Source organism: Hemitrygon akajei, chromosome 4 (assembly GCF_048418815.1).
Source record: "Hemitrygon akajei chromosome 4, sHemAka1.3, whole genome shotgun sequence".
Taxonomy (NCBI): domain Eukaryota; kingdom Metazoa; phylum Chordata; class Chondrichthyes; order Myliobatiformes; family Dasyatidae; genus Hemitrygon; species Hemitrygon akajei.
In genome coordinates this window covers 56488907-56502890 of record NC_133127.1, presented here as the reverse complement: position 1 = coordinate 56502890, position 13984 = coordinate 56488907, and the positions used below count along the sequence as shown (strand labels likewise).

General features: G+C 40.9%; 1 protein-coding gene across 5 annotated transcripts in view; it reads left to right on the top strand.

Annotated features, from left to right (window-relative positions):
• The window catches only part of LOC140726374 (serine/threonine-protein phosphatase 2A 55 kDa regulatory subunit B gamma isoform), a 276820-nt gene that overhangs the window by 247935 nt on the left and 14901 nt on the right, over positions 1-13984 (top strand). For all 5 annotated transcript variants that reach the window (XM_073042665.1, XM_073042661.1, XM_073042663.1 and 2 more), the window contains one exon: positions 9373-9542. In XM_073042665.1, the coding sequence (XP_072898766.1) occupies positions 9373-9542 (170 nt within the window). The remainder of the gene's footprint in view (positions 1-9372; positions 9543-13984) is intronic.

Here is a 13984-nt window from a genome sequence, read left to right as displayed (position 1 = left end):
TTTTCTTTAATCCATGTGCCTATCTAAGAGACTCCGAAATGTTTCTGATGTATCTGCCTCTACCACCACCCCAAGGTAACATGACCCACTCCTCCACCACTCTGTATATTTAAAAAAAAAATTCTCTGACATCCCCTCCATACATTTCCCCAATCACCTTAAAATGATGTCCTCTCATATTAACCATTTCCACCCTGGGGAAAGAGGTGGTATCTGTCTACTTTACCCAATCCAGGCAGCGTCCACTTCACCTTTTCTAAAAGTTCCACATTCTTCCTATAATGATGTAACTGACCACAATACTCCAAGCATGGTCTAATCAGGGCTTTATAGAGCTGGAATGTTATCTCAATCCTCCGACTAATGAAGGCCAACACACCATATGCCTTCTTAATCTATCAATTTGCTGAGCATTTTGAGGGATCCATTAATGTGGACCCCAACCAAGGTCCCTTTGTTTCTCCATACTGTTAAGAATTCTGCCATTAACCCTGAAATCCATGATCAAATTTGACCTTCCAAGGTGAATTACTTCACACTTTTCTAGATTGAACTCCATCTGTCACTTCTCCATCCAGCTCTGCATCCTGTCACATCACACTGTAACCTACAACAATCTTCTCTATTATCCACAACTCCACCAACCTTTGTATCATCTGCAAACTTACTAACCCACCCCTTCCACTTCTTTATCCAAGTCGTTTTTAAAAAATCCACAGAGATTCCAAGCAGATACCTGCAGGTTACTACTAGTCACAGACAGCCAGTCAGATTAAGATGGTGCTCCTGTAATTTGTGTTTAGCCTCAACTGGCAGTGGAGGAGGCAGATGACAGATATGTCAGAGTGGGAATGGGAAGGAGAATTACAATGGCTGGCAACCAAGAGATCCAGACAGCCATGACAAATGGAACAAAGGTGCTCAATAAAACTGTCAGCCAATGTGTCTGCTTCTGGTGCCACTAATGTCGAGAAGGCTGCCAAGAATTTTTGATGTGTTACTGAAGGTAAATATGGAGAAGATATTTTCCTTCACTGAAAGTGAAGAACCAAAGATGACAAATCTTAAAGTAAAAGGTAGGCCATGTGTGACTGAGGAATTTCTTCCCAAAGAAGTGGTGAATCTTTACAATTCCCCATTTTGGAGGAATACAAAACAGATGATTATATTTCTGGATGTTAGTGGAATCAGGAAATATGTGCTTCAACAGGAAAATGATAGAAACATAGAAAAACTACAGCACAATACAGGCCCTTCAGCCCACAAAGCTGTGCCAAGCATGTACTTACTTTAGAAATTACCTAGAGTTACCCATAGCCCTCTATTTTTCTAAGCTCCATGTACCCATCCAAGAGTTTCTTAAAAGACCCTCTTGTATCCACCTCCACTACCGTAGCCAGCAGCCCATTCCACATACTCACCACTTTTTGTGTGTAATTAAAAAAACTTGCCCTTTATATCTCCTCTGTACCTACTTCCAAGCACCTTAAAACTGTGCCCTCTCATGTTAGCCATTTCAGCCCTGCGAATGCCTTTCATCATCTTATATGCCTCTATCAGTTTGCCTCTCATCCTCCGTCACTCCAAGGAGAAAAGGCCAAGTTCACACAACCTATTCTCATAAGGCATGCGGTCCAATCAGGCAACATCCTTGTAAATCTCCTCTGCACTCCCACATCCTTCCTGTAGTGAGGTGACCAGAACTGAGCAGAGTACTCCCAAGTGGGGTCTGACCAGGGTCATATATAGCTGTAACATTACCTCTCAGCTCTTGAACTCACTCCCACGGTTGATGAAGGCCAAAATGCCATACGCCTTCTTAACCACACAGTGAATCTGTACAGCAGTTTTGAGTGTCCAATAGACTCGGACCCCAAGATCCCACTTACCTCCACACTGGCAACTGTCTTGCCATTAATACTATATTCTGCCATCATATTTGACCTACCAAAATGAACCACTTCACCCTTATCTGAATTGAACTCCATATGCCACTTCTCAGCCCAGTTTTGCATCCTATCAATGTCCTGCTGTAACCTTTGACAGCCCTCCACCCTATCCACAACACCCCCAACCTCTGTGTCATCAGCAAATTTATGAACCCATCCCTCCACTTCCTCATCCAGGTCATTTATAAAAATCACAAAGTGTAAGGGTCCCAGAACAGATCCCCAAGGCACACCACTGGTCACCAACCTCCATGCAGAATATGACCCACCTACAACCACTCTTTGCCTTCTGTGAGTAAGCCAATTCTGGATCCACAAAGCAAGGTCCCCTTGGATCCCATGCCTCCTTACTTTCTCAAAAATCTTTGCATGGGTTACTTTATCAAATGTCTTGCTGAAATCCATATACACTACACCTACTGCTCTGCCTTCATCAATGTGTTTAGTCACATCCTCAAAAAATTCAATCAGGCTCATAAGGCACGACCTACCTTTCACAAAGCCATGCTGACTATTCCTAATCATATTATGCCTCTCCAAATGTTCATAAATCCTGCCTCTCAGGATCTTCTCCATCAACTTACTAACCACTGAAGTAAGACTCACTGGTCTATAATTTCCTGGGTTATCTTTATTCCCTTTCTTGAATAAGGGAACAACATCTGCAACCCTCCAATCCTTCGGAACCTCTCCCATCCCCATTGATGATGCAAAGGTCATTGCCAGAGGCTCAGCAATCTCCTCCCTCACCTCCCACAGTAGTCTGGGCTACATCTCATCCAGACCCGGTGACTTATCCACCTTGATGTTTTTCAAAAGCTCCAGCACATCGTCTTTCTTAATGTTTATATGCTGAAGCATTTCAGTGCACTGTAAATCAACCCAACAATCGCCAAGGTCCTTTTCTGTACTGAATACTGAAGCAAAGTATTCATTAAGTACCTCCGCTACCACCTCCAGTTCCATACACGCTTTTCCACTGTCACAGTTGATTGGTCCTATTCTCTCACGCCTTATCCTCTTGCTCTTCACATACTTGGAGAATGCCTTGGGGTTTTCCTTAATCCTGCTCACCTGCATGCCCCTTCTGGCTCTCCTAATTTCTGGCTCCTTCCTGCTAGCCTTATAATTTTCTAGATCACTGTCATTACCTAGTTTTTTTGAAGCTTTCTTTCTTCTTGACTAGATATTCTACAGCCTTTGTACACCATGGTTCCTGTACCCTACCATTCTTTACCTGTCTCATTGGAATGTACCTACGTAGAAAGCCACACAAATATCCTCTGAACATTTGCCACATGTTTGCTGTACATTTCCCTGAGAACATCTGCTCCCAATTTATGCATCCAAGTTCCTACCTGATAGCTGCATATTTCCCCTTACTCCAATTAAATGTTTCCTTAACTTGTTTGTACATATCCCTCTCCAATGCTATGGTAAAGGAGATAGAATTGTGATCACTATCTCCAAAATGCTGTCCCACTGAGAGACCTGACACCTGACCAGGTTCATTTCCCAATACCAGATCAAGTACTGCCTCTCCTCTTGTAGGCTTACCTTCATATTATGTCAGGAAACCTTCCTGAACACACCTAACAAATTCCACCCCATCTAAACCCCTCGCTCTAGGGAGATGCCAATCAGTATTAGGGAAATTAAAATCTCCTATCATGACAACCCTGTTATTATTGCACCTTTCCAGAATCTGTCTCCCTATCTGCTCCTTGATGTCCCTATTACTATTGGATGGTCTATTTTAAACAAAAAAAAAGCCAGTTGTTATTGACCCCTTCCTGTTTCTAACTTCCATCCGCAGAGATGCAGTAGACAATTCCTCCATGATTTCCTCCTTTATAAAGTATATGAAGTAACTTGCATAAAAAGAGAACAAAAAACAGTGAGGTAGATAAGCCTACAAGAGGAGAGGCTGTATTTGATCTGGTATTGGGAAATGAACCTGGTCAGGTGTCAGGTCTCTCAGTGGAAGAGCATTTTGGAGATAGTGATGACAATTCTATCTCCTTTACCATAGCATCGGAGAGGGATAGGAGCAGTGAGGTACTGTTCTTGGCTTTACTGTCCATTCAGAAATCTGATGGTAAATATGAAGAAGCTGTTCCTAAACATTGAGTGTGTGTTTTCAGGCTCTTGTGCTATGTCCTTGATGGTAGCAATGACAAGAAGGTATGTCCAGAATTACCATATCTGTGCACCACGATTACCTCTACCTTTAAAATAAAAATCTTATTATTTTAAAAGTTTGAGGTAATCGTTATGCGCAGACATGGTGATTCTGTCTCAGTCCTGCTCAGTGGACTTGGAACATCTAGCGGACAAATGTCTTCCATCTTATCTGCTGAGGAAATCTAATGTTATATGCCCAAGAGGGAAACCAAGCAAAGAGAATGGGGAAACAATGTTTTCTCGAGTTCCTTTTGCTTTGAAAATCTGCAATTAAGTCTGCAATTGTGGTCTGATAGCATCTGCACTTTCACCAACAAATATTGCAATTTATCCCACTGAATGACTGTTATTTCTCACACACATGCATCTTGATCGCCTGCAGAAATTGGGATTTTAGAGATGATAAATGGTCTGTGCTCAATATACTCCCAATTGAAATGTGATGAAATTATTACATTCTGGAAGACAAAAGTTTCAGATAGGCTTTGAAAGCTACATTTTAAGAAAGAGAAAGGTATATTATCATTTAAGTACTGCCTCTAAAAAGATAACAATGGATTTCTGAATGTCATCTTTTGCAATAAATATAGTTTTGGTATTCATTGTGTAATTACTTTCCCTATCCACATTGTTTAAAAATTTATTCATTCTCATTTTGAACTGAAATAAATTTTGCCCCTTTTCGCAGATTATAATTTTAATGCTCGTTAACTGATTGGGTCGAGTTGTGCTGCATGTGGCCCATGATTTGCCTCATAGGGGTCAATGAAAGTGCAAAGTCACAAAGCTTCTGCATATGGCAACCACAGTGGGCTCCCCAACAAGTGGCTACCGGGCCCCAGGCAACAGAAGCTAATGAACCACCCAAATAACTTCCTGACTTCTCATTTGCCAGTGTCTTTTCCTCTGTCTGGTCTTTACAAATGTTGGACAAGCCTTTCCGATGATTAGACACATTTGAAACAAGTATGGAAGAAATCTAAAAATTCAATCAAACACTTAACTGATGTAAATTGATTAAAGCATTCATGTTAATTAAAATTTGTTTTGATGGTTTTGTTTGTTTCCCTTGGGGGGGAAAAAATGACACTGGAAAGCAGGAGGAGTAGGCCATCAGGCCACATCCCCCCTCCCCCCAAGCCTGTCTTGCTATTCATTGTAATCCTTATTGCTCTTTGTCCTCTGTTCCATTTCTCTCTGTTTTTATCTCTACTGTTAAAGATCTCTAATGATTGGATCTCCTGTTCCCTCTGAGTCAGAGAATTCAAGAGTTCCGTTGATCTATGTGAGAAGAAATTCAATTGGCCTCTGTTTTAAATGACTGGCCTGTTACCTTGTTTTTGACGCTCCCACCAGTGGAAAATATCTTAACATCTACCCTGTTAAAACCTCCTTAAGATCTTATTGTTTGAGAAAGGTCACCCCTTATTCTGCTAAATTCCATCAAGTACAGGTGCTAACTGTCTAATATTAATTGGTAGGGTAGTCCTTTCATTCTAATTTTTAGTCTCCTGAATTTCCTTCAAAATGCCTTGAATGCTACTTTATCATTTTCTTTGGATAAGAGAATTGAAACTCAGCAATTTAGAAGGAAAAGGTCTTTGAGTCGTATTTCAGGACATAGGTTACAATATGAAAGCCTTTTCAATTTTGTCTTCACCATTGATGTTATAAATCTATGTTATAGTGACATAATAACAAATACATGTTCTAATGCAAACTTTGACTTTTATTCTATAAATCTGGTAGGAATTCCTCAGATAGTATTATAGTTTAGTATTAAGCATTTTTTTTTGCTTATAGTGATTCAGCATTGCCCATAAAAAGAGAATACACCTGGGAGTACAGGTCAGACAAGGCAGCTGTAATTTAAATTTATAGGGAAATCAAACAGATTTATTGGAACAAAAGATGTAATACTGTACACGCAGTGTAAAACTTAAGGAGACAAAATCAATAGAAATGTTGCAGACTGCTACATGGTACTGCAGTAGTTTATTATAAAATTTAATCAATACAAATATGTAGTGTGTTGTAATGCAGCAGTACCATCTATAAAGTTTGTGAAAGGTTGAAATTTATGATCAGGTTAACACCACGGTGGAAAATCAACTGTGTTTGAAAGTGTATCATAGTCTAGTGATATTTGTAGAGTGTTCAGAATGTTGTTGTTGAAGCCTTGTGTACAGTAAATAAATGTTGCAGTTTCCCTCCCAATAGTTGTAAGTTTGCAAGGAATAAAGTTCTTGGTGTACGGCCTCAGATTGGGGCTATGATGGAGGACAAGGGGCTGTGAATGCCATGAGTGAATGGGTAATCTTGATGCCTAGGTGTGCTTTGCTATATCATTGGGTCTAACATGCATGGGTTGTATGAAAGAACTTTACTTCCTTCTAGCAAGTATCCTGGTCAGCTGCTCAAAAAGGACTGCAAATTAAAATGGAGTTGAGCAGATTCATCAGAGGGGAAGATGTGCAGTAAATGACATACATTACATAAATTGCTCTGTCTCCAACCATTTACCAGTTGAGGATATTTAAAATTATTCTCCAAGTGCTTCTGACCAGCTCAGTGTTTTCCTCATAGTATTTTCTGTAACTATAATTTTTTCTTTATCTTCCAGTTTGCTAATTTGTTACAAGAATAAGACTTGTGGAGTTTAGTTTTTTTAAACAAAGGCCTTATGTGATGTCTGAGGGCCTAGTTCAGATCACGTGTAGTCCAAAGGGGAATGAAACATCAGTATAATTGAAATGATCTCATACTTGATCAGAGTACTTGCCATTTAAGATTGCATTGAATCCAAGCAAATTTAGGAAGGATCAATAAACCACCAGAAAGTAAATTTTATAGAAAGAAAATTAAACTATATTATTTATTTTAGATTCAATCAACATTTGCATGCATTTTGCTGGTATTGACTACTTGGGCTTTGTGCATTTGCCTATTGTTGATATGTAATATGTAGAAATACTGTAGACTTTTACAAAATGATTAAGTAATAGACTGCATAATTTGAGCTTTATTTTTAATGATAGAACAGGTTATTTATTTTAGCCATGCAGCACAGAGCAGGCCTTTCTGGTATTTGAACCTCCCCACCCCAGCAACTCCCAACAAATCTGAGTAACCCCGACCTAACCACGTAACAACTTACAATGACCAATTAACCTACCTGCTACATCGTAGGACTGTGGAAGGAAACCAGGGGATTTGGAGAAAACCCACACGCTGCACGGGGAGAACGGAAAGAGACTGCATACAGAACGGTGCCAGAATTGAACTCTGAAGTCTGGAACATGCCAAGCTGTAATAGCATCGTGCGAACTACTTTGCTACAGTGGAGCTCATTGAAACATACAGTCAAATGTGTTGTTCTGCATCAAGTCAAATCATTGAGGATTGTGCTGGGCAGCCCAGCAGGTGGGGCCACTCTTCTGGCACCAACGTAACAACCCTAACCCCATACCTTTTTGGACTGTGGGAGGAAATCCACGTGGTCAAGGGGAGAATGGACTGAAGTCCCTACAGGTAGTGGGGGGAATTGGACTCCGATGGTGATCGCTACCACTAATGTGCTAATCTCTATGCCACAATCCACCCCATGGTTCCGTGGTATGATTCCATATTCACAGGATATACTGTGTTAGGAATTCACATTGCGATTCTTCCAGAGCATGTAACTTAAAAACTATTTTAAGACAGCTGAAAAAAGTTTAATCACTTTCGGACATGAACTAAGTCTGCAAGAAACTAGTCTGCCACTGAAGCAAAACTGTTGCTATTTTTAGAAACATGGGAAACGTACAGCACAATACAGACCCTTTGGCCCACAAAGCTGTGCCGAACATGTCCCTACCTTAGAACAGCCTGGGCTTACCCATAGTGCTCTATTTTTCTAAACTCCATGTACCTATCCAGGAGCCTCTCAAAACACCCCATCGTTTCCGCCTCCACCACTGCCGCTGGCAGCTCATTCCATGCACTCACCACTCTCTATATGAAAAAAAACTTACCCTTGACATCTCCACTGTACCTTCTTCCAAGCACCTTAAGACTATGCCCTCTTGTGTTAGCCATTTCAGCCCTGGGGAAAAGCTTCTGGCTGTCCACATGATCAATGCCTCTGATCATCTTATACACCTCTATCAGGTCACCTCTCATCCTCCGTTGCTCCAAGGAGAAAAGGCCAAGTTCACGCAACCTATTCTCATAAGGTATGCTCCCCAATGCAGGCAACATTTCTGTAAACCTCCTGAGTTCTTTGAGGCAAAACTTCTTTAACCTGCCTTGAAATGCATTATCACATTGATAGGGATATGAAGTTGTTTGAATTCACATTTTGAAAGTTGAACTTCAGATATGCTAATTTAATACAATGAATTAATTTGATAGATTTACTCCCAAAACTTGTTGAATTAAGTCTAAGTAATTCTGAATTTAGATCTGTCCATGTAACATTGAGCTAGTGCAGTTTGAATGTGATCACTTTTGAATCAGTGCACAAGCTACTTTGGCTGTAGGATGGTAACCTGCAAAACCTTAGTAATGATGAGACTGCTTTTCTGTTGGGATTCTTTAAGCTCCACTACTTAGCTGAAATTGGCATATATTCTTGTGGAATTTCAAAACATACACTCTGTTTATTAAAATATAAAAACCTGAGACCAATATAATTATTTCAGTACACAAAGGTTGGTTTGGATTAGCATCCCAGTGGGAAATCAGCTTGGAGAGAAAGCAAGCTAATAAATAGCCTGAAGTTAATACAATACCAGACATGATTGCTGCTCATGCTGCCTTCTATGAAATAATTTTGGAAATGTTCTTACTGCTAATTTATAAAATCACTAATTTGTATTTTCTGTGAAACTAAATATTCATTTACTGTATCTCAAGCTAACAGTGGGATAACCATAAAATGAATTTGGATATTTATTTAGTTCATCCTAGAGTTAAGCATGTAATTAAATCAATTCAAAAAGATCATCAAATAATGTATTGCAGCATTCTTATTGGAAAAACTGCCTTCAGAAATAGTTTTACAATACGTGCACAGCTTCTGTACCATTGCTACTGGCTGGTTAATATTATGAGTGGACACATGGACTCAGAAAGTAATTTATATAACCTTGAATGAATAGTGTATTTTTTAAAAATGCTTCTCCCTGAACTATCTAAAATCTTAGGGATTTTGGGACACAACTTTTAATACTACTTCATTTATTTTGCCTTGCAGTGTTTGAGGAGCCAGAGGATCCCAGTAATAGGTTCTTCTTCTCAGAAATAACCTCTTCCGTGTCCGATGTGAAGTTCAGTCACAGTGGCCGGTATATGATGACACGAGATTACCTCACTGTCAAAGTCTGGGATCTCAATATGGAAACCAAGCCTATAGAAACATATCAGGTATTTCGTGTTCAAAACAGTTGTATTCATTTACTATCATTTGCTGTTAATTTGCATATTGTGGGCTACCTTTTTGCCAGTTAGTACTATTACAAAGTTTTGGTTGTAATTTATAAAAAAGTTCTAAAATCACCAGAGATTTGCAGCTCATGAAGTTATTGAAAAAGACATAGACTTTCTTCTCAAGGCCAGCATTTACTGTGCAACACTGATTTTTCTTTTGTCCTTGAAAAGGTGGTGGTGAAACAGCACTGTCCTCCCAGTTAGGGTACTCCCACAGTAACGTCAGGAAGGGAGCACCAGGATTTAGACATAGTAATACTAATAATGATGATACAATGCTGTATGATTTGGGGGAAAAAACTTGCAGATGGTGATGTTTTCAGACCCCTGAAGGTCACCCTTTTTGAGGATGCAGATTGTAATTTGGGAAGTACTGCTATTAATACAGAGTGCTGTCACTTTGTGCAGGTGGTAGACAGAATTTCAGTTGGGTGAACTGCTTTGTCATTAAAGCTCTGAAGCTTTTTGAATTGCAATGGAGCTGCACATGTTCTAGTGCAGCGAGCGTAGTGTTTCAGATCCCAGCATCAGCAGTTTTATTTTCAATTGTTAAAATTGCATTCCCTGAAATAAAAATGTTAACCATTCACATGGGTACTTGTAACAGTCGTGGGACAAGAGTACTGGTTTTGACTTTAGCACTCTTTTAATAAATTTAAGGTTTTTGCCTTTATTTTCATTCGGTTTGTGGTTCTCTCATAAAAAGAGCTCCTAGGTAATCCACTGTATGCTGAGTGATGTGTGCTGCGGAGAACTGGGAGTTTGTAGAAAAGGTGACAGAATAAATCTTGTTGGAGACCTTACTGGAACAAATCTCTCTGTATTGCATTTCAACATTTGCTGGGAATTCATGCAAGATTTGCACAGTAATTCAACCAAACTAGCCCCTCATCGCGCTATGTCTGTAGCTATTTCTTCTAAAAAGAAAATTGCTTTGCAAAGGACATATTTGGAGGGCATCTTGGTTCACATTATTCCTGAAGAACAAATTTTTATACAATGAATTCAAACATTTTGAAATGTGTGGCGGAATGTGGGCTGGGGATAGGTGGAGAGGGGAGTGGTGTAAGGTGCTGGCCTTTCAACGAAAGTTATTTGTAACCTTCAACCTTGATTATAAAAAATCTGTCACCTCTCTTTGCAAGTTTTTCAAAAATTCTGCTCATTGCTCTTTAAGGAAAGGAGTAGCAGAGGGAAAAAATGCATGGGATATCACCTCCACGTAAAATGCTGGAGGACCTCAACAGGTTAGGCAAAATCTAAAGAAGAAATTCGGTCGTCAAGATTTCGAGGGGAGTTTTTAGCACATGTATTCTTCCCTTAAGCAATGGAGTTTTCTTAACCCTTATCTATTAGCAGTTCAAAGACTATTGTTATAAATATCAGATTTTATAATATACTGGCTTTTCACTTCCAGAAGACTTTTATTTCCAGTTATCTTCATCTATCCTTTAACGTGCAGTTCCTTGTTTGCTCTCCTGTTACCTGATAAAGTAACCATAGCCTTTAGCCAGGGGTAGATGTGGCAGGTGGTGCCCAACCTTCATGGAGTGTTTCAACCCTTAACCACTACACTCTCCCATGTCACTGCCCTTCTGCTCCTGACTTCCAGCTCAACTCCTCTCGCCTGCTCCATATCCAGCAAGGGGCTCTTTCTGCTTCCCCCCCCATCCTGCAAGCTGCTTGGCTCTTGCTCTTTGCATCAAGGCCCTGTGACCTCCATGCTGACCTTGCTGGGAACCCTCTACAACCGATCTTTATGGAGAATAGTCACGTCTGCCATCCTTTGTCCCTACACTCCTGGACTAAGGACTGGTACTTCAGGGTCTTCCTCTAGTGAGCCTCCTCACCTCCTTCTTCCCATGATGCTGTGATCTCCACCAGGATGATTTTCTTGTCTTCGGTGGAGCACAGAATGATGTCTGGTCGAAGTGTGGTTTGCATCACCTCCAGGAGCTGCAGCTTCCTCCTCACATCGAGCCTCAGCTCCCGTGATTTGGCAGTTAGCAGCAGATTGGATTTGGGCCTCTTTGATGTGGCTGGCGTGGTCCTCTCCCTGATGAAAATTACTGCCGTGTTTACCTCTCAGCCAGTTGGTCTCTTTTTACACTCTCCCGCTCCAGTGTGTCAGCAAAGGTCATGTTGTACAGCCTGTCCTAAACTTACCAGGGAGTCCGGTTTTGTCGATCATCTCCAGCGACTCTTCAGAATGCATTATAGTGTTGGTGATGTTGGCGCTGTCCATCATTGCCGCATTAAACCACTTTCCAAGACACTTTACTGGGTTGTCCTATTGATAGAATGACTTCTCCCTGTATTTGAAGACTGAACTTACTAGTAACCTTGCCCATTTTGATCACTTTGCAGCATATTCACGCTGACCAGGTAGTGTATGTCACTTCATCCCATTTTCCTGCATTTGACTCGTATCCCTCTAAATCTGTTGGAGGATTGCACTATAAAGTTCATTTAGTTACAAGCAGAACTCTAGAAATGACTGTCACTCATATTTTGACTGTCAGCTACCATTAGGATAGTGTGACCCCTGTGCATGGCACGCCATCTGTCAGCATAATCTCCTTTACCATCTATACACAGTTGTTGCAGTGTGGATCATCTACCAAATGCACTGTGATTACTCATCTAAGCTCTGCCAATAGCATCTCCCAAACCTGCGACTTCTACCATCAAGAAAGGCAGCAGGAATGTAACTGTGTCAGTCACTATTATGATCGAAAAGTTGAAGGGCCGAAGGAATTATAGATGGGGAGCAGCGAGAGAGGGTTTCACTGAACTCCCGTCGAAGAGAAGATTTAAACTTCATCAGTGTAGGCATCACTGGCAGAGGCTTCGCAGTCGGCTGGTGTGGTATACTGCGTCCGGTGCTCCCAGTGTGGCCTTTTATATATCGGTGAGACCCGACGCAGACTGGGAGACCGTTTCGCTGAACACCTATGCTCGGTCCGCCAGAAAAAGCAGGATCTCCCAGTTGCCACACATTTTAATTCCACGTCCCATTTCCATTCTGATATGTTTATCCATGGCCTCCTCTAATTTCAAAATGAATCCAAACTCAGGTTGGAGGAACAACACCTTATATTCTGTCTGGGTAGCCTCCAACCTGATGGCATGAACATTGACTTCTCTAACTTCCGTTAATGCCCCTCCTCCCCTTCTTACCCCATCCCTGACATATTTAGTTGTTTGCCTGTTCCCCATCTCCCTCTAGTGCTCCCCCCCACTCCTTTCTTTCTCCTGAGGCCTCCCATCCCATGATCCTTTCCCTTCTCCAGCTCTATATCACTTTTGCCAATCACCTTTCCAGCTCTTAGCTTCATCCCACCCCCTCCGGTCTTCTCCTATCATTTCGCATTTCCCCCTCCCCCCCACTACTTTCAAATCTCTTACTATCTTTCCTTTCGGTTAGTCCTGACGAAGGGTCTCAGCCCGAAACATCGACAGCACTTCTCCCTATAGATGCTGCCTGGCCTGCTGTGTTCCACCAGCATTTTGTGTGTGCAGTCACTATTATGGTTGTTTTCTACAGATTGCACTTGATTCTGAGTTCATAATATATTGCTGATCTTTCAGCATCACTGGAGCTCAATTCTGGTGTGCTTCCTATCTAATAAATACCTTCACCAAGCAAACTGCAGCAGTTTAAGAAAATGGCTCCCCACCTCTTAAGGACTTTTAGGTCAGTTGATAAATCCTGCCTTGACACACACATTCTGAAAAATTAATTAAAAGGTGGTTTTTACAAACTAACTAAAGCAATTTCAGTTATTCTTTCTAACAGAATGTCATTCCTAATCTTCCCCTGCTATTCAGATTCAGTTTATTGTCATTTAGAAACCACAAATGCAATGCAGTTAAAAAATGAGACAACATTCTCCGGAATGATATCACAAAAAAAGCACACGACAAAACAGACTACACAAGAAAATCCACATAACGTTTGGCAATCCCCAATCCAGAGTCTGGAGAGGCTGCTGCGTATTAATATCACGCTACCATCTTAGCGCGTTCCCCAGAAAGGAGCTCCAATCCCACCAGACAAAACAAGACTACCCAGACACACCAAGTCAAGAGACCAGCACTACCACCCAACAAACCAAAAACCTACACAAAACCACATAGTTATAGATAACATTTAGTTGCAACAGTGCAGACAATACCGTAATTGATAAAAGACTGACAAAAATCACATAATTATAACATTTAGTTACAATAGTGCAAAGCAGTACCGTAATCTGATAAAGAGCAGACCATGGCACAGTAAAAAGACTCAAAGTCTCCAGTGCGCCACTGCTCCAGTGGCAGTTATAAAGTCATACAATTTCATGTTCCAGAGTTCACAGACAGTTTATTACATTTGT